The sequence below is a fragment of the Battus philenor genome, unplaced genomic scaffold (assembly GCF_028537555.1).
Source record: "Battus philenor isolate CCGP_79_NKW_IND1 unplaced genomic scaffold, ilBatPhil1.0.hap1 SCAF_12, whole genome shotgun sequence".
NCBI classification, from domain to species: Eukaryota; Metazoa; Arthropoda; class Insecta; order Lepidoptera; family Papilionidae; genus Battus; species Battus philenor.
The window spans coordinates 1,008,936-1,030,117 of record NW_027181674.1 but is presented as its reverse complement, the minus strand read 5'-3'; the positions used below and the strand labels follow the sequence as shown (position 1 = coordinate 1,030,117).

The window sequence follows — 21,182 nt, the reverse complement described above, 5'->3', positions numbered from 1 at the left end:
ATTATTAAACGCAATTTAGTCACGATTTTGGTTTTTAAATTGTCATTTTTTTTAAAGTTTGAGCTACGTTTTTTGTATATATAATTATTTTTATACACACATTTTTACATGACCAATATATATATTTATCACATCATTGGGCGCCACAAAAATTTGTATAATATACTTGTATTTATAATGCATGATCTAATAATATCATATTAAATTATAATTTCGCTGTCAAACTGACCATAAACAAGTCTTATTTAAAAAAAAAAAAACCTGTACGTTATCTGTGTACATGATGTACATATGACACTTGACGTCCGACGTGAGAGGACGTCTATTACGCCTCTATTACAGTGATAAAAATATTTTTTCAACACTAAAAAAAGGCATTATATACACCGAATAATATCTCTTATTTCTTGTCATAAACATTCAGCGGTATATTCACTCCCTTAATTTATTTATAATTACATATAACACTAAATATTTCTGTACGTCTTACATTTATTTACTTGGACACATAGTTTGAGCTAAGTTTCAAGAACAAGTGCTATGTTGCAGATGTGTCTGGAATTATAAAAAAATATCTTTTTTTTTTCATATACGTTTGAAAATATCTGAAATTATTTTTTGCAGAGAAATAAAAATATAGGTTTACAACCGCGACGGAATAGTCGACGAAGAAAATAATTATAAATGTATTAACATAAATTATCTTTAATTAAAAATAATAAATGCAAGGTTACACGACCGCCATGAGGATATGAGAAGTCTGATATTATACTGATAGTATCTCAAATGGTGATGTAGAAGAATTGCCCGTCTGAAATGGCAGTGGCACATCGCTCGTGCAATCGATGGCCGTTGAGACGAAAGGTTCTCGGGGGAAGTACAAGACCAGGTCATGGTGTGGCGATTTTTGGGGTGAAGACCTATGCCTTGAGTGTGCATGATGATGATATCAAATGACGAGGAAATTTCGACGTTATCGCTGACATTCCGTCACGGTTCCAAAACAGATTATAAAAATGCACGGAACTTGTTTGTGAGATTATGCGGAGATACGGTGGGGATGTCTCGTATGTAGGCTTGGCTAAGACACGGACGAGATGGCATTATGTGGGGACCCCATCTGAGTGAGAACCTTATCCAGCCACTGGAGCGGTCCGTGAAGGTGGATCTCGATCCAGCAGGGTGTGGATGTCACGTCCTGACGATGGTACTCCGCCCCCCATCCCTTCACAAATGACATTCGAATGGTACACATTTTTGTCAACTCGTATACAGCTTCAAATCCGTGATTAACACTCTGAGATAGTAACTGGGCGAATTCGCGGTTGTTGAATATCTTCAGAGAACACCCTGGTGGTATCTTGCAGACGGTGGATGGGTGGAAGCCGTGGTGGTGGTTGCAGTTGCGACTCTGCACGAATATAGCAGCATCAGACAAACACTCTGCGTAAACCTCCCCTCCAACGTAGTACAGATGAACCCCCTTACCTATATGACGTCTAGTGTTCTCTATCGTTGAGTTCCTGTTCACATTACTCAGCTGCCCCAAACAGAACCTGTCACTGTTATTAGATGGGTCAGTAAACCCGTCAACGACCACCGAATGCGAGTTGCAATGAAAGACTTCACCTACCCTACAGTTGAGTTCGTAGTAAGCCACGGAGGCCCAGTAAAGTGGTTCCTGGTAAGATACCGGTGCCACTTCCCCGGGTGGTTCAGTATCATCTGATGGCGGGGAGTACGCTGGTGGTGGTGTATCTGGAAGCTCTGACGAGGCTGAAGGTGGGAACCCTGACCCCGAATAAGATACATTATGAGGCATCGCTGGCTCCGTGGTTCTCTGGAAAGGCAGTAAGGAGTGTCCAGGGGCGAACTCCGAATGTCTTGGCACCAAAACCGGCGGGAGAACTGGACTTTCGACTCTCTTATAGTGGTAAGGGTTTATGCAAACCTCCTTTTGTTTAGCACTGAACGGATACTGGCATATTTCGAGGGGCTTCAACTCGTGGTGGCTTTGGAGATCAGGCCAGCGCCACACTCGGCAGTAAATCACGTGTGGGAGACCTTTGCGGTGGGATACCTGAAAGACAACAATGATAGATAATGTAGAAAAGATTTCTAGACACTCAAAAAACTAGATCTAAAGATTTCTTCAAACTAAACTTATTTAGAATAAAATTTGAATTTTGAATTTAGATTTAAATTTTACTCGTAGCTTATACTAAATAATAAACATTATTATTATTGATTGTTGATTGTTGATGTTGAAAGTGTTTTTTTTTTATATTTGTCAATTATATTAATGTATAAATAATATATGCACAAAAACTTAAATGATTATCATACAAATACTAAATTTGAAATTTTGTTTAAATAAATAATATGATAAGGTTGTCTATATCAAATTGCCTTGTGGGATGAGACCGCCCATTGTATTTTTTCTTTTTAATTACATACATATTTCTTTTCTGAAGTGTACAATAAAAAATATTGAATAAATAATATAAACAAATAAATAATTTTCTAAATTTATGATTCTACAAACCTGTAGCCGTCCATCTAGAGATCTTGGTATTGTGACACATTTGGAAGGTGTCCCTGGACAGGAGAGCGCCCTCTCCAACTCTTCTATCGCACCTTTTCTCTTCTTCAGTTTCTTAACTAAACTGTCCACTGCTTTCTCCGCCCATTTTTCTTCCTCATCTCCCTGAAAATAACATTAATAATATGTTAAAACTTTAATATACAGGATGTTTAATTATAGATATAAACGGAGTGAATTTGTAGATTATTTTCTGTTTGTCAATTGATGTATGGTAAACCCTTACCAAAAAACATTGGTATCAGAAACAATAAACGACGTAATGTTAATAGAAAAAAAAACATATTCGAAATTCGAATTACCCATTAAAATTATTTATTATCTGTCCCTCCCTGCAGATGTTGTATACTGCTAGTAGTTGTGGGCCTGTCACATTCCAGTATATTTTAACCCTTAATAGCCTCGAGTTTCAATTTTAATACCAATCTTTTAAACCGAATGTTCACATTACTCTTAGTTTTTTTTATAGGTTGGCTGTACGAATTTTACTGTTGTATAATATTTTTTCCAACGAAATTAAAAAAAAATCTATTTTTCCCTTCATCTAGACCCTCAAGTAAACACAGTAATATTTAAAAAAAATCACTTTCGTAAATCAGGCTATTAAGGGTTAACTTAGTACAATGTGATTGGGAATAGATATAAAGGCTTTAATATTCTTTGGTGACAAAGGAGCTATACAATTCACCCCTTTATATCTCTTACATCACATCTATAGAAAAGTAAAAGTTCGTCAAAGATATAAGAAACACTGTATTCAATATTACTAGTTGATTGTTGGTAATCAATTTGGTTCTTGGTTCTCTTCTGGCTTGTTCCTATGCTCCTTTGCTTCTTTTGCCTCTTTATTTTGCTGCTATATCTATATATTTTGTGTAGTACAACTTGTAGGTGAGTAAACCCGCACAGGTCTGCGTGTGGAAGGTACGGTGCGATAGAGACAGCACTAGGGATTAATATTTGGCGTACTATTGGTTGATTGGGTGATTCCCACTTTCTTTAATGTAGATATATAAACTAAACTCATAATCACATTTCTATCTTAATATTTGTCTCAATTATGTGTTTCTTACTCTTTCTCTTGTTTTAATTCATTACACTACTGGTAGCATTAGTGACTCCACTTTAGATCATTTACTGTGTTAATAGGCGAAGAGCCCATTTAAAATAAATCAACAATGTAAATATAAATATAAAATAGAATCAACTCTCTTATAATAGCATTCTTCAACTTAAGGCTACAAGAGGTTCCAAACACACTCTGAACAAACTCATACAAAGATTTTTCATGCAATCATTATTTCGTGAAGTAAGAAAAGGACTAATATATAGCTACTTTTGCTAAGCAGCAGTGGTGAAATGAAGTGCACAGCCCTCCAGCTCACTGATAAATACATAAATGAATCTTAATTAGGATGGACTTCCGCAAAGTAACGAATGAATCTATTGGAGACGTGAAGTGGTAAAATCACTTCTAGATGAACCGATGTTCTAGCCAAGGTTTACCATTGTGATCTTTGACAAAGGCAGTCAAAATCTAACAGCTTTCATTAGATACAAAGAAACAATAAAACAGTTTAAAAAAAATTGATGTGGATATTTCTAAGACAGTTGTAGATAGTAAACAAACATAGGTATCTTCTATCCAGATAATTAAAACACTGCATTAGATAAATAATGCAAATAATGAACTTGTAAAACAATGTTAATATGGTAGTTTATGTCAACAGCTTGAAATGAGTCACATCTCTCGGTTAGATTGAGAGGTGATGCACTCAGTAAATACATTTAAATAATAATGTTTAATTTTTTGTATATTCAACATTCATTTGCCTGCATTTGTTTCCACTTTTCACTACAATTTCCTAGGGAGGTTTCAGTTGCTGCTCAATATTTTTATGATGTCATATCTCTCTCTCTCTGGTCTTTTTTTTTGTTCCCGTGCAATGTGTTATGCAGGGTTGTTATATTTTTGGTTATTTATAAATTTTCAGATTTTTTTAAATCTATTTCCTTTCTTTCTTCACAAATTCATTCTCTCTTTCCCCACGTTGCCTTACTTCTACATCTTCATTCCTGATTACCTATACTTTTTATACTGCATCACATTTAATTATGTTTTGTATCTAATTTTTTCAATAAGTCAGCTACCATTATAAGTTCTATCAAAATCGGTCCAGCCATTTAAGAGATTAGCCGGAACAAACAAACCAACAGATAAATATTAAAAAATTGTAAATTTGGTATATGTATCATATATATGCAGTTGTAAAAAGCTGTTATTTTACAATTACAAACAGACACTCCAAATTTATTTGTATAGATATCTGTCCAATGAAACCCTTGAAGGATTTCGCACACAAAGTTTTTAAAGACATTATTAAGGTATTTATTTATAATTTATCACTATTTATATTGACAAGCAATCACCATATCAACTTCTTTAACACTAGATTTGCAGACTGACCCAATTTGACTCATTAAAAATTTGAACAATGTATATATATTTACACACATATATATAAAACTTTAATATTACTTTTTCAAAACATACATTGGTTTCTGCAAAGTAATTAAATATATATAAACAATCATCTCCATAGAAATCTTCATTTTACATTATCAAATGTGGAATACCTATTTTTACGGTTGTAAGCAAATTTGAGTCAATAAATGGTTCTATCTGGCCTAGGCAGTAGTCAACTATCATGTGATTTGTTGCTCTTCTCATTTGGAATTTCTTTCATACAATGCTTGTATGTGGAAGCCATTGTCACTTTTGTTCACTACTCCTCTACTTTACTACCTACTTCTGTCATCATTTTAATTTATACATTACGTTTGAGTGCAGTGCAATGAAATAATACATAATCTATAATTTTTTTAGATAATAAACATTTTATTTAAATTGATTCGAAACTATTTACTTGGCAAAAAACTTCAATTTTCTTGTATGACTCAAAGTACTGAAGTGAGCCTTCAGTAAAAATAGGTATTTAATAAATATCCATAAAGCAAAGATAATAACATCTTTCAGTATATCTCTAGGTTTTTAGTTATAAATAGTTACCACAATTCTAATTTGAATTAATGCGACACTGTCTCCTAATAAAATTAAGCATCTTCTGTTCTCTTTCTTTTCTATTTTTATATTGATATTTGTATCTATAGTCAAGAATACATTCAATTTGACAATGTAAACATAGGTTCTACATTCACTTATCAAACCGGTTTAGACCAAGACTAATATGTTACTTTTGACTCATGATTATAAACTTTGTTAAGTTAATTTTGAAGTAAGAAAAGTTAATACATAACAAACCCTGGGACTCCTAAACAAATTTAAGCAAGCCCATCTTAGACTGACAGAATGCAAAAGTCAAAACGTGTTTGAAACTTACTTAACGCTTAAATGCAATAGCCATCAATAACTCATCTAGGCTTATTAACTTCTAGATTTTCATCTTTTAAATGCTTGACTTGTTGATCAATTTAAAGAAGTAAAAGAAAATAGAGAAATTATATACTTCATACTAAAATATTAATGACTTTATATAGCACATTGCTACACATAACAAAACATAGTCACATAAAAGTTTGTTATAAGAAACACATTCTTTTCCTTATCAACAATGTGTTTTTAGAGCTTTTCAAGACCCAAAATCAGTTTCCAGTCATATCAACCATTAGGAAACCCTTTCTGGCCCCTCAAGATTGAAATTAATGTCACTAGATACCCAGGTATATCTATTTTGTTTTCAAATACTGTTCACCCACTGACTACGCTAGTTTAAGATGGTAGAGTGCTAAAGATGTTTATCTTAAACTACTTTAGAGTAACTTAGCTTCTGTAATCCACGAAAGCCTTCAATTTTTCCACATAATATATAAAACCTCATTATATCTATATAAAATATTAATCACCACTTATCAGTGACTGGCACATAGAGAAGCTCTATGGCAGTATTTCCTAACCTTTTTTAGGCCATGCCCCACCTTAACATTAACATTATAATTTTTTTGCCCCCATACATAATTTTTACCTTTGAAAATTGATTTGTTCCCATAAGAAATATAAATGATAAGTTTTTCAAAACATATAACGAAAAAATAAAATTCAAAATAATTTTAATATTGATTTTTCTATATTCATTTAGTGCGATCCTTGCGCTTGATGCTTGCTGCACAGAGATTTTATATTAGGTTCCAATTTACTTAGTCAAGTCTCCACATTGTGCTATATAACGCCTTCTTTTCTTTATCAGTAAATCATTTACAGCACTAAATCCACATTCAGCTAAATATGAAGATGGAAACGGTAGTTTTCTTGCACATTTGGTTGCACTTTGTTGCATTTAGCACACCCTGCGGTGAATCCACAATGATGTTCACTTGACAACTCTAATTACCCAGTTCATGTTTTGGTAATGTCAAACAAAATTATACCTAATAATTATTTACAGAATTTTTTTAAGAATTTGCTTTCTTTGTTAAATTTGTCACCAATATTTAGCATTGCATTTAAATAACCCAAAGCTAAAGGGTTAGAGTCATGTCAAGTCCATTTTTTAATTGGCCTTCTTAATTATCAAATTGCCCCCCTGTGGGGCGTGGACCCCATGTTTGGAAACACTGCTCTATAGGATCTGTTTGACCACGAATCTAAAGTGGTCCATTCTCAAATGATGTCCTTTATTGTGCTACCTTCAAAAGACACTTCAGATTGTAGGTGGTATCACAAAAAATATTTAGTTGCTACAAAAATTATATTAGTATCTTTACAATAATGTTTAATGCAGTAACAGTTTCAAAACCTAATTTAATTTAAAAATGGTTAGTTAAATAAAATTTATTTTGTAAAAGGCACCTTTTGGACATACTTAAATCAAAAATAAATAAGACAGAAACAAAGTGACAACTTGAAAAAAAGCTTTGATCCTCGGAATATTAGTTAGGCAGGGACCATACGGCTGCAGCCTCATGAGCTAGTCTAGTCAGACCTAAACAACACTAAGCTGCCAACACTCCAACATCCTGTTACTCCTGTTATGACCCTCGCTGAACACGGTGGCAGGGATATTAACCAGTCATGGTCTTTTTAACAAATATCTATATACATTTGATGACGGTCCTTTGGGCTTGCCAGGAAGAGATGAGACTGCTGCCCACAAACTACTTTGGTGTGCCGTGGTTGCATTCCACAGGATCCAGATTGCTGGCAACATCAAGGGTCTGATTGGATTCTTCTAGGAGTTGGGTTGGCTTGAGTAAGGCTAACCCCATTACAAAATGTGTGTGCCACATAGTTGCTGAAACCAGCCCGCAGAGACAAGACAAGAAGACTATGGTAGCAGAAGGAATACACACAGCTGAACACCAATACAGATGGTGTAATATGAAGCAACACAATTATCCAAGAAAGGTTACAATCTTTAATAGTGAAGGATTTAACTCAAGACAGAGGAATAATACAATATATCTATAATCTTAACTATTTTCAGACTTTTTTTCACTCCTCTGTATCATGCAGTCAGTCGAAATACTCAGACATGTTAGAAATCAATGAACTGTGAGAGTAAATACCCCAATACCTCTGCACCAGCTTTTTGGCTAAGGTATTATCAGCTGCTCGGGGTATTGTTTAGGATGATTTTCCAGTTTCGCTTTATACCGCCCACTACCATCTATAATTTTTTGTTACTACATTACTGTATTGAAACCATAGAACATTGGACACTTATTTTCTGTCTGTATAAAAGGAAAGTGGACTGTTTTAAATGTCTACAAATCTATTACAAATACGTATTTATTATAGTTGGCTTTTTGGGTGTCAAACTTTTGGGTCTTTAATATTATATCTACAACTGATTAAACTCCAGGCAATACAAAAATATTACTGTATATTGTATACTTTATATAAAGTATAAAGCTTTAAAAATCATATCACACTATAGATTTATTAGCAGTTAAAAAGTTAGCTCTTACACAATGTTAAAAATGCCTCAGGCATTATAAAAAGTAACAGTATTAGATAAAACTTTAAAGGAAATGTATCTACTAAACAGTGGAATTCTCTATTACAATATTAATGTAAACTGTGAAAGAACTGTTTTGATACATCCATCACTACATACATTATATCTATTACTAATTAAATATATGTGAAAATTTCGTAATATTTTTCACAGATACGTAAATTTTGCGTATGAAATCATTAGTGATAATAGTGAAATAAAATAACATAAGTTAGGAAATGATAACAAAAATGACTAGGTGTAGGCTTTTCTTTTCTCATGTTACCTGTTTCCAGCCGAGCAACTTCTTCACAGCGGGACTGGTGAAGGAGAAGAGGCTGTTCAGACTCGACATAGGCCCACTGCTGGAGGATTCACCATCGTCGGTGTCCATAGTGACGAGTGCACGGGAAATACGATGAGTCACAGACAGGACCCGCCAATTAACGTCGCAAAGAAACAATCAATCCGCCATCGATTTATCCACACGGTATTTCCCACAATGTCCGGGCTCCAATTACAATCACCAACACAAAATAGCGACTAGCGTGACACTAGTGTATGACAGATAAAAAAATTTAAAGCCGCGTTCATTATCTTCCCCTTTTTTTCCTTCTGTAATCTGTGACAATGTCATTTGTTATATTCACTTGCCATATATTAAATGAAGCGTACTAACGCTCATAGAACTTGAATTGAAAATCAGAAAAAAAATATTAGCAAAATTATTACATTAACAATTATTATAAATTAAATGTCGTAATAGCATAAAATAATAAATCGCACTTTGTAAAATTAAATAACACATTAATTAAATGAATTTACACCCTGAACAAAATGGTTTACACAACATTTTGATTTACAAAATCCATCTAACGAGATGTTTTAATATTTTCAAATGATTTCAAGCCTAAACTTGTAATTACTTACGCGTTATCTTTCAATTTTATGAACAGAGGCTGCGACAAATATAATTAGACCTATTATTATATTTTATCCGCAAGACCGATTAAGTAAAGCGTTAAATAGAAATTTTACTGTTACAGAGTTTCCATATAGCTACTTCCTTAAAAAGTATACAAAACGTAATGTCGTCTTTTCGGTTGACAAATACTATCATTTTATTATCGTTGTTGCTCTATTGTCCGATACACAACGACGGTGTCTAAAAAATACCCACATAGAAACACCAGATAACAGGTTAAATAGAAATCAATTCAAAAACTGGCAGATTCGTATAGTAACAGAAATAATAATGAAAGAAAACGCTTCCGTACAGTTCAAACGACAAATTTATTTTAACGTAATGTTTTTATTTTAATATATCCTTACGTCATTATCATTTCACAAATGAGATAAGTTCTTTTATTTTCTGATTTTTACTCTATCCAATACCAAATAGTGGAAAATATTAAAGACCCTGAAAATAAAATTTGATTTAGAAAACAAGTTACCAAAAGTTTATTTAAAATGGTATACAAATTTATAAATACATATGTGAAGCTAACAATTCCTTTATAACTTAAATGCCTATGGTATAAAAAACTAAAAGTGTAAGTGAAACGGAACGCTGCGAGCCGCAGTAGCGTTCTATGAGTATTATTCGGACGAGAATTTTCTCGAATTTGAAGTGTCAGTGTTCATTCATTCATAATTCATTTACGTTTGATCGTCTTGCTAGTCGAACAAAGGGAGAAACCGTTTCTTAATATACCAAACAAGCAATTAGTGTTATCGGTCACATTGTTATTTATAATATAATTTAGTGCACAATCATGGAACAGGTAGGTTATGTCGGAATCAAAACGGCGGTGTTATTCAAACTATGATGCACATAAAATGATTTAAATCATCGTTTCCAGGTGAACCAGTTGAAGGAAAAGGGTAATGCAGCTTTGTCGTCCGGTGATTTCGAAGGCGCTGTGAAGTTTTACAGCGATGCGATTAAATTGGATCCGAACAACCACGTTTTGTATAGCAACCGGTCAGCGGCACACGCTAAAGCGGAGAACTATGAAGCTGCGCTTGAAGACGCGAACAAGACAGTTCTACTAAACCCTTCGTGGAGTAAAGGGTACTCCAGGAAAGGTAGTGCACTGGCGTATTTAGGGCGTCACGAGGAAGCTATAGCCGTGTACGAGAAGGGCTTGGAACTGGAGCCGGGTAACCAGCAGTTGGTTACGGGACTCGCCGAAGTAAGAAAACATGCTGAAGCCAGTAAATCCAAAGTGACGGAGGTCTTTGAGAAGTTAAGGGCTAATCCACAGACCAGAGAGTGGCTAAAGGATCCAGAATATGTTAAAATAGTAGAGGTGAGTGTCGCTAATAAACTATATTTTCCTCTCCTATAACAAGGTATGATCAAAAAATAAGGCGACTAATTTATTTACAAGCAAAGTAATAATTTTGCATCAAATGTTAATGAATCTCATTTGGAGTACTCCCATTGGCTAGCAATGCAATTATCTCTATGTTGATTCCACGATTGGTAGCATTTCTGAAATGCTTCTTTTGGAAGGCCCTTCAACTGCTCTGTTATAGCTCTTTCAATGTAAGAAATGTGTCAAAATAGTTTCTTATCAGTTTTTATTTTTGGGTAGATCCTGAAATTGGATGGTGTTAAATCTAGAGTGTAAGAAGGGTGTGGACAAATAAAATGTTTTTTTCTAAAAACTTGTGAATCAGTAGCAATGTGCATTGTTGTGATGGAAGGATTCCTTGGCCCATTTTCTTTGTCTCTTTCTTCTTACATCGGTACGGAAACATTGTAGACACCTCCCGAATCATCAATCACCTGTTTGATTGAAACATTTTTTGTGGTTGAAGGATGCTCCTTGACATGTTCATTTTTGCTTTTGAATAGCTAAAATCAGTTGTAGTCTTCAAATCATCACATTATCACCATAAACTAATTTTTAAATGTCATGAGCGTTTTTGTCATGTTTTCCCTACTTAAAAGTGTATGTGCAACAAATATAGGGTGTATAACCTCACTCCTCTTACTATGGAAGCTGATAGACAAATTGTAACTAGTTCAAATTTGCTACAGATTATCTCAGTGAATAAGACTCAAATATATTCAATTAAATGGACATAGATGCAGTAGTTCATGGTATAAAAATTCATTTACCATATCTTTCGATTACACCTTATGTAGTGTGATTTTAATGTATAATAGGGCTATAAGATAAATATCTCTTTTCCTCTATTAAAATTTAGACAAGAATCAAATCTAAATAAAGAATTTAGAAAAATGTTTTATAAAGTAAACAGCTGATTTAAAATGTGAATAGAGCATACAAATTTAATAAATTTCAAGAACTTTATTTATAATATCAAAATTAAAAAAATACATAAGTTTTAACAAAATAAGGTTCAAATTTTATGCAAAATTATAGCAAATAAGAGCAGAACAGAAAAACGATTTTACTCATAAATTATGAATGAAAAATTTAGGACTGTTGTTAACTAATCAAGACATACATAACATCTTGAATTATAGAGGTAGCTATATATATGCAGCTTTTTTATCAAGCAACGCTAAGTCTTGACCAATGGTAATTTTTGATCACTGATCAACAGAGACATGGTTTGATGAAAATCATCAATAATTGAAATTTCCAATCTTTATTGCTTATCAAACTCCAATAGAAAATTAAATTTGTTTGGTAGGATGCTTAAACATGTTTAATGGAGCCGCATGTTGCTTACCCCTGGTTTAGTATATATTGCTAGTAATATATAAACATTACTTATAGTGCTGCTTGTTATAAATAGATATGATTAAACACTACAATGATTTTAACCCTTTGTGGACCAAACACTCTTCATGGTTTTGTTTCAACAAGTCATCTCAGATTTTACTAGTCACTTACATGATCTTACTGATGTATTATACTTATGAATTAGTGGATATATAAAATGAGATTGGTAAAATTTTCAAAAAACTGTTCCTTGGCAATATTATTTACGAAAAAAAAAAATCAATTGTAAAAATGTAGAATTTGAAAATGCTTTCTTGCTGTAGAATCACTGTAAACTGTATACCATGGTCTGTTGAAGAAGACTTAAACGAAACTGTGAAGTTCTAGATGCAGGGCCCTCTTTAGACTTCCTGTATGGTAGAGTTTAAGTTATCTTGTTTAGCTTACTACTGTGATAGACAGTAAAACTTGATGAAGGGCATGGCAGAACACGAAGCGCTGCAGGGTCACACAACATCTGACCGCAAAGGGTTAAACATTAAAATTATTCAAATTGTCAATGCTTATATTAAGTAATTAACCCTTGAACCAAATCAATGGAAATGCAAGCTTCAATGACCTAGTCAAAAATATATTCAATGTAACCTTTTTTACATGAGTTAAATTAAAATTTTGGTTTAACATACTATTACATAAAACTGGACATGTATTAATGTAAGAAATTATTATTTCCACAGAAACTCGCTGTAAATCCGTTTGACAAAAAACTATTAGAAGGCAATGTATCTGATCCTCGCATTATATCAGCAATTAGTGTAATCCTAGGAATAGAATTAGGTACACCTATGGATGTTGATCCACCAGCTTCGGAACCCGAGCCGCCAACTCCTAAACCAAAGAAAGAGGAACCGCCGAAGCCCAAATACGAAGATGTACCAGAGAACAGAAGAAAGGCATTGCAGGAGAAAGACCTGGGTAATGAATGTTACAAGAAGAAGGACTTTGATAGCGCAATCAAACATTACCAGCAAGCTATTGAGTATGATTCTACAGATATAACTTTCTACACAAACATGGCGGCTGTGTATTTTGAGCAGAAGGAATATGAGAAGTGTATTAAGGAATGCGAAAGAGCAATTGATATTGGTAGAGAGAATAGGGCTGATTTCAAATTAATAGCCAAGGCATTCACACGAATTGGTAAGATTCATTTACTCATATTTTGTTATATATAGATCATAGTTCTTCAACCTTTTATGCGCTGTTGCCTCTTTTATAGCTATAAATGCAAGAAGTTTTTTTTTTGTTGAAAATAGAAGTTTTTATGAAGCTTCATTGCAGACTCATGGATAGTTCCACCACCATTGGCAAATAAGTGGTAATAGTGAAGTCTATAATGCGAAGGATTTAGGTTTGTTGAAAGTGAACATTTGGTTCTCTTCTGAAAAAGGCTTCCAAAGCTGTTGTTTCAAATTTGGTAAGGTAGAAAGAGGAGTTTAGGACAAGAGAATTTTAGGTGTAGAGATAGGTTCGCTAAACTAGAAACGAGGTATGTGAATAGCTCCAAGTATTGTATGCTTTCCATACAATGTGATGGTTGGAAACAAGTTATATGTAATGATATTACTGGGTCCATGTAAGAAGCCATTATTAAAAAAATTGAGATAGCTATGGAAATGTGATGATCCACAGAACAAGCCCATTAGGGTGACAGTAGGTAGGGCATATTGCTCATGCATTCGAAGGTTCTCAAATGGCGCCCATGATCCAATAAATGCTGCACAGATATGTCTTCCACTGGACCAATGTCATAGTCAAGTCTGGTGAAGTCTCTGGTCAAAAGAAGAATGTGCAGGAATTTATTCTCGGATTACAATAATTTTAGACATAATCATAATCTATCTAGTTTATTAAAGCACATATTTTTTACATACATATATCATTTTGATTTATATATCATACAAAATTTGACAAATTTTGTGTATTTGCAAATTTTTAATTAATTTTCCTGTCAGTTGCTACCTGATATTGGCTTCATGTTGATTTATTGAACAACCTGTATATATGAATAATATTTTAACATATGATTAATATGTTATAAAGAAAACAAATTGATTCTCTTTTAAATAAAACTGTTTTTCGATTCTGTTTTAAGTGAGGTTAGTTGTAAAGTGTATGAATATTTGCAGTTGTTCCATATTTGAATTCATTTATTCATGTCAGTTTATAGACACCAACTGTAAGGTTACAAAGTTCGAGAGTGTAGCATCTTCCCTTGATCCATATTATCTCGTTGATCCATCTAGTGGGGGGTGTATCCACGCATTGTCTACCGGGTCCTAATCACCACTTGAGAACTTATCGACCCCAATCACCAACAGTTGCTTTTCCGTCCATTGTCACCTTTCAAAGAGAGATTCTTTGAGCTACGTAGGTGAATTTGGTTCTGAAGTACATATTAAATAAATGTCAAACATATTTATCAATATACTGGGGTGATTTTTTGTCTACCTTATTACTTGATTTTGGTTTGAAGTTGACTGGACAATAAATTCTTTTTTTGTTAATCAAAATTGTCATTTAGGTGTGTACTGTGGATTAGAATATTTGTGTTTTAAAGGTGATTAAATCGAATATGATAGTTGAGATGCCTGCTGGAGTCTTAAGGTTATAGAATGATGATCATGGAATGCAAATGAAGTAAGGACATCACTCACAAGATGATGATCTTGTTTTGGTCGTCAACAAATCTTTTTGGAAATTTTTGGAGGAGGCTTTAGTTTAGTTTTGTCTGAGCTTTGTCTTATCTGAAAATAGGATGAAGTCAGTTACAGACATATATGGTGACTGTTCACATATGGGAGCATTATTTATATATGTAAAGAAACTAGTTTCTCTAATAATTACATTTTGTATTGTGCCGCGCTTATTTAATGTCAGTAAAGCAGTTGTTGTTTAAGTTTAATATGTTATAGATGGCGCTGTTAATAATATTGTTATGATGGCATACATTGCGGTTCCTGGTAAAGCATATACCGACATAGTCAATAGAAATTGTCTTATATATATATTAATTTTATCATCAGGTAACGCATATAAGAAAATGGAACAATGGAAATTAGCAAAGACATACTTTGAGAAATCAATGTCTGAACACCGAACTCCGGAGATCAAGACGCTGCTTAGTGAGGTGGAGCGTAGAATTGCAGAAGAGGAGAAGAAGGCATATATTGATCCGGTGAAGTCGGAACAGGAGAAGGAACTTGGCAATGAATACTTTAAAAAAGGTAATATTCAATATAATACATAAATTATATTATTTATTCAGGTTCACAGTATAAGACAATACAAAATAGACAGGTGGCCATAAGGTTAGAATACCAGGCGCAGGTTGGCTTGCCAACAGGTCCTGCAGTGAATATCCTATGGCTGAAGTGTTTGAGATGATGAATATATAACAGACATGTAATTAATCTTTTATCACTTTGTCCTTTGCACTAATGAGTCTTTGTTCTTTCTTCTTTGACTTTCCTCATCATTAGTGAGTCAGTAAATCGGTATATGTTTATAAAGACTGTTCGAAACTGTTGACTGACATAGATATATGTACATATATTATATCTTCCTATTTAAATGTTTGTTTATAAGTAATTATTTATATAGTTGTTATAATTATAGTATACTAGCTGATCCCGCAAACGTTGTTTTGCAAAAAAAAAAAAATTAATTAACAAATAAAAAATAACGGTTTATCGTAAAGGGGTAAAAATTTAGGGTTGTATTTTTGTACTTAGGGATATGGAAAATAGATAGTAGCCGATTCTCAGACCTGCTGAATACGAATATAAAATTTGGTAAAAATCAGTCAAGCCGTTTCGGAGGAGTTCAAGTTTGAACACCGTGACACGAGAATTTTATATATTAGATGTTTGTATAACTAGTTGACTTTTAAAATAACATTCAGTAACCAATGGTAAACTGTGAATGCCTAAAGGCATGAAGTCCGTTCATTACAAAATTTATAACAAGGGTAAATAAAATTCATAGCTGTTTTAGGCAGTAGTTAATAAAAGATTTTATGAAACCTTGGAGGCCTATGGATCTGGATACTGCATCCAAGTCACTACCAAAGATCAGTTCTATTTCTGCCTCTTCCAGTCTGGCTGCGTTATATTCTGCGTTAAATGAATGAAATAAAAAAAATTCTCCCCCAGCTTTTTGAGAGATATATGGAGTACATTGAATACTTCTAATGATTTTTTTAGTGTCTCTCTCTCTCTCTCTCTCTCTATGTATATATATAAATTCTTCTCCAACCACACTTTAGTCATCCTCCCATTTTTACCCTTACTTGCCCTTACTCCTTTTACTATCCCTAGAGTACCACTAAATTTAACTATTGTCTTGAATTTGCAATTCCAGGTGACTACAGCACTGCCGTGAAGCATTATACGGAGGCGATAAAACGTAACCCGGATGAGGCCAAGCTGTACTCCAACAGGGCAGCGTGCTACACCAAGTTGGCAGCGTTCGACCTGGGCCTCAAAGACTGTGAACAGTGCTGCAAACTGGACCCCAAATTCATTAAAGGCTGGATCAGAAAGGGCAAGATTTTACAGGTGAGCTAACAATCTTTATTTGATATTTACAAGTCCAGGTTACATTTTGTAGGTACCTACAGTCATGAGAAAGTGACGTAAGATGAAGAAATCCGAATGAGGAGCTCCATAGAGGAATGAAAACAACAGACATAGTCCAGCAGATGGGACATGGCCACTTGTATCTTTGTGTTATGGAGTGAAGACCACAGATCATTCACCCACTAGGTGGATAGATGACTTTTGATGGGCAAGACCTATGTCCAGCAGTGGACATCTAAGGCTAAAATGATGATGACATAGTCTTTAAGATGACTGAGAGACGAAGAAAACTTTGTACCAGAATTTTTTTTAAGTGACTTGGCGTTTTAACATGTTATTGATTCTGTGTATTTTTCTAGGGTATGCAACAACCCTCTAAGGCCTTAACAGCGTACCAGAAAGCATTGGAACTGGACCCCAGCAATGCAGAGGCACTGGAAGGTTACCGAGCTTGCTCGACACAACTCAACTCCAACCCTGAAGAGGTGGGTGGTCAAATAACTTTTTAATTGCTATGACTGTACTTAAATTAGTGTAATAAATCAAAAGTTGTGTTATGATGTTACACTCTGTGTAAAACCCACTTTCCTTTACCGAAAGTCGGTAAGGGAAAATGGAGAAGTTTTGATTAACATGGAAAACTGACAGGTACGCAAACGGGCCATGGCTGACCCCGAAGTCCAGCAGATCCTGAGCGACCCTGCCATGCGCTGTATACTGGAGCAGATGCAGCAGGACCCTCACGCGTTGCAGGACCACCTCCGCAACCCGGACATCGCAGCCAAGATCCACAAACTCCTGGAGTCAGGCCTCATCGCCATCCACTAGCACCAAAACCCACTGTTCCACTCCCAAACCATCCCAAACATCACAAGCTTACCGCACGATACGTAACACAAGCTAATCCATGGACAAACTCAGCCATCTTCATGAACCTATGTTCTGGACGCCCTGGTAAAAGCATCTTCCTCCCCACCCCCCCTTAGGTCGCTACAATGAATGGTCTTGACCATGTCGTCAGACAAACTAGTGGTTGGCCTATCTACAACGCGTCTACTGGCACATGGTCGCCGCTGGAAGACCTTTCAGTTTCATACGTCTAGCGTATACAAAAGTTCTGAAATGAATTCGCTTGGCTCTCCATGCAATAAAAATGCCTCTAGTGCCTCATACAGCAAAATGTTGTCTACCCTCAGTTTTTGTATTACGAAGTACACAATCTTCTTTGCGGAATTTAATAATACCCACAGAAGATATGCGGTCACATATTTATGTTTCTTTTTTTAAACTAAAGTGTGATTTTTGGCGTATGCAAGCATCATGTATGTAAGCACCTATTACCGCGGTATAATTTGCAATGAAATAAATACGCATAATAAATTGTGCAATTATTTTGATTACAATAGTTACGTTTCCAAACAAAAAAATATGTGCACCTATTACTGCGGTATGCAATCTTGGCATTTATTATCAATGCATCAGAGATTACACTTTTCTTAGTGTATATAGAAGATGAGAGCCAGAATTCGCTCGAAATATTATTGCAATAATATTTTTATTTAAATGTACTATATCGGTAATTGAAGTAAAAGTAAATATACCGCGGTATTAAATGCTTTTAGCTCATTGTATTATACAGTGGGTTGTGTTCGGAATTCTACCAAAATATTTAGGAGAATATTTTATTGAATATCTCAGTTTTTAACGTGTATGATATTGGGTTGACAAAAAAATGAGTAAAATTGCCTCGTCTTTGATTGTTGTATTTTTCAGCGTATATCAGAATGTGCTTTCTTACAGTCACAATAAAGCCTTTAGTGCCTCGGAAACGCCCAAAGTTCTATCTTGAATATATATTATATACACTGCGCGTGTATATTAGGCATCATATACAAATTAACCATTGTTCATAAAGATTTTGTGTTTCTGCATTCCCCAACTACCCACAGTTCAGAAAGAAAGTTTTTTCAACTACCCACTGTTTTAAAACCGATTTTTTTTTTCAATAATTTCAATAGTACCCACAGTTTTGCGACAATTTTTTTGGTTCCATTACTAGCAATCTTCGAACTACCCACAGTTATTTTATTTTTGTTGGCTTCCTCTTACTACTCATTGTTTAAAAACCTCTTTTTTGTTTTATTGCTTTATTTTAACAGTAAATTGTTTTAAATCGCTTTTTGGTTCCATTGCTTCATCTTTGAACTACCCAGTTTTTCTATTGCTTCATTCTCCAACTGCTCACTGTTTAAAAAACCTTTTAATTTTATTGCAATTTCAAACTACCCGCAGTTCTGTAAGAATTTTTTTTAGTTTTATTTTTTTTAATTACCTACTGTTCTGCAATATTACAATACATTTTTAGGTCTACCACATGCAAATATCCACATGGCAAAAAAGTTATACAAGTCATTTCCTAATTTCATCTTTCCTATCCTGTCTACCCTGTTTAAAGCATGCTGCATTACAGTATAAAATAAATTAGTTTTTATTGTCAGTTGATTAAATATTTTCATTTGAAAACGGAATTATAATTGCTTGCACTAAATGTAACTAAAATCTGCGTTATGAATTTAAATGATCGGAGAATAAGTTTAAATGAATTAAATTTGTACAGACTGTTCCATAAATCGACGTAAGGACTAAACAGTTTGGTATGTGTTGGGTAGTCCGAGAAAATTAAGTAAATGGGGCTAAGTTATGCATTTTAAAAATATTGTCTTGCAAAAAGATATGAAGTTTTTGCATCCTATCCATCCTATCTTTCTAGTTTTCTGTTTTTCGATACCGTGAAAAATTTTGTATCATAGCAATTATTTTGAAAGAAAATGCTAAGTTTTTAGTCAAACTATGCATTTTTAAACGTTAAGCGGCCGTGTTGAATAGAGGTACTTAATTAACTTGAAATACAAAAAGAGACAATCGGCTAATTTAGGTTTCGTATAGCGTTATCTCTGTCCGACACTACATGTGTGATACGTTCTGTCAGTCGAGCGACAGAGATAACGCTCTACGAAGCCGAAATTAGCCGATTGTCTGTTTCCAAAGGTCGATGTGCAATGTTTATCGCCGGGTATTGTACTACCCACAGAAAACAACGTCTTGTTATAAATGACGGTGTTGAAAATTCACTTTCTTGTACTACCCTCTAAAAATATAACATTATTACGACGAAGTTGAAATTTATTTTTTATTAATTTTCTTTTTTTTTGTCTATCCTATAGCTGCACTATTCCAGATTACGGCCTTACGTTGATTTATGGGACAGGCTACTATATTAATAACAAGTGAATTATAATAAATTTATGTACAAATTGATATCTTGTGTATATTTAGAGTTGAGAATATTAAAATGTACGTGAGAAATAAATGGCTTGATGTGACAAATTTTCTCGAGGGTGGAATTCAAATCTTTTTATACATATACATATATATGTTTTCATTTAAAACTGGGTTGTATGAGTTTCAAAGTATCCTTATTTATTGTACGCAAGCAAATGCCAATATCATTTTAAAAGCTTCTGCAATGTTAGCTTGTTGAAGATGTCCTTAAGAGCTGCCAGTGTTAGAGTGTTTGTGCCTGAATTACGTTAGCGGCTTGTTAGTCTGTGATTGTGTTTGGAGTTAGCTTAGTGTAGGTACAGTCCGCCAACGAATGCGCATCGAGTGGGGCGTTACCGTGGAGCGAATTTTTATGTATATTTAGTAAGCGTGATTATCGAGTGTACACCGGAACTAATTGCGCAGTGTACACTAGTTTACGCAATGTACTTTAGTTATTTGCGAAGTTTACATTATCCTTTTGAATAGCGCAGTACTTGGAAGCGCGGAGTACGTTATTTGTACAGTGTACATTGTTCTTTTGAACATCATACACTACTTATCTGCATAGAGTATTTGTTTGCGCAATGTACCCTACTTATTTGCGAAGAGTACACTGTTTGCGCAGTGTACCCTACTTATTTGCAAAGAGTACACTGTTGGCGCAATGTTAGCTTATTATTTGCGCAATGTACACTATTTGCACAGTGTACGTTACTAAAACAGAAGTATCGCTATGTAGCACTCGATGTGTATTATTCGTTGTCGGCTGCCACGGGTTCTGGCGGACCATTCCAGTGTGCTTGTGCCACAAGTGCCGCCGCACGCTACCGTCGGCCCTCTCATTTGTTTACGTTAAGGATATAGGATTTATTCAATAAATAATTTGATAAAGTTGATT

The 21,182-nt window shown here is 34.3% G+C and overlaps 2 protein-coding genes across 2 annotated transcripts; one reads left to right on the top strand and one right to left on the bottom strand.

The window, feature by feature from the left end:
- Positions 1 to 26: 26 nt before the first annotated feature.
- Positions 27 to 9,221, bottom strand: Mad (Mothers against dpp). The gene is made up of 3 exons (XM_068776256.1): positions 8,903 to 9,221; positions 2,546 to 2,707; positions 27 to 2,080 (listed from the first exon to the last, which is right to left on the bottom strand). The coding sequence occupies exons 1-3, from the start codon at positions 9,008 to 9,010 to the stop codon at positions 1,082 to 1,084; spliced, it is 1,269 nt and encodes a 422-aa protein (XP_068632357.1). The 5' UTR covers positions 9,011 to 9,221; the 3' UTR covers positions 27 to 1,081.
- A 985-nt stretch (positions 9,222 to 10,206) lies between these two features.
- Stip1 (Stress-induced phosphoprotein 1) lies at positions 10,207 to 20,854 on the top strand. The gene is made up of 7 exons (XM_068776372.1): positions 10,207 to 10,400; positions 10,479 to 10,928; positions 13,058 to 13,520; positions 15,407 to 15,607; positions 16,743 to 16,939; positions 17,320 to 17,445; positions 17,609 to 20,854. The coding sequence occupies exons 1-7, from the start codon at positions 10,392 to 10,394 to the stop codon at positions 17,786 to 17,788; spliced, it is 1,626 nt and encodes a 541-aa protein (XP_068632473.1). The 5' UTR covers positions 10,207 to 10,391; the 3' UTR covers positions 17,789 to 20,854.
- The last annotated feature ends 328 nt before the right edge of the window (positions 20,855 to 21,182 follow it).

What these genes read in the sequence shown, in the direction of transcription:
- Stip1 (XM_068776372.1), top strand. An exon ending in CAAGGCATTCACACGAATTG is followed by an intron (nt 13,521 to 15,406) that starts GTAAGATTCATT and finishes TTTTATCATCAG; the next exon opens with GTAACGCATATAAGAAAATG. An exon ending in TCAACTCCAACCCTGAAGAG is followed by an intron (nt 17,446 to 17,608) that starts GTGGGTGGTCAA and finishes GAAAACTGACAG; the next exon opens with GTACGCAAACGGGCCATGGC.
- Mad (XM_068776256.1), bottom strand. Translation starts at nt 9,010, where the DNA reads ATGGACACCGACGATGGTGAATCCTCCAGCAGTGGGCCTATGTCGAGT. An exon ending in AGTTGCTCGGCTGGAAACAG is followed by an intron (nt 2,708 to 8,902) that starts GTAACATGAGAA and finishes TGTTATTTTCAG; the next exon opens with GGAGATGAGGAAGAAAAATG. An exon ending in CTCTAGATGGACGGCTACAG is followed by an intron (nt 2,081 to 2,545) that starts GTTTGTAGAATC and finishes GTTGTCTTTCAG; the next exon opens with GTATCCCACCGCAAAGGTCT.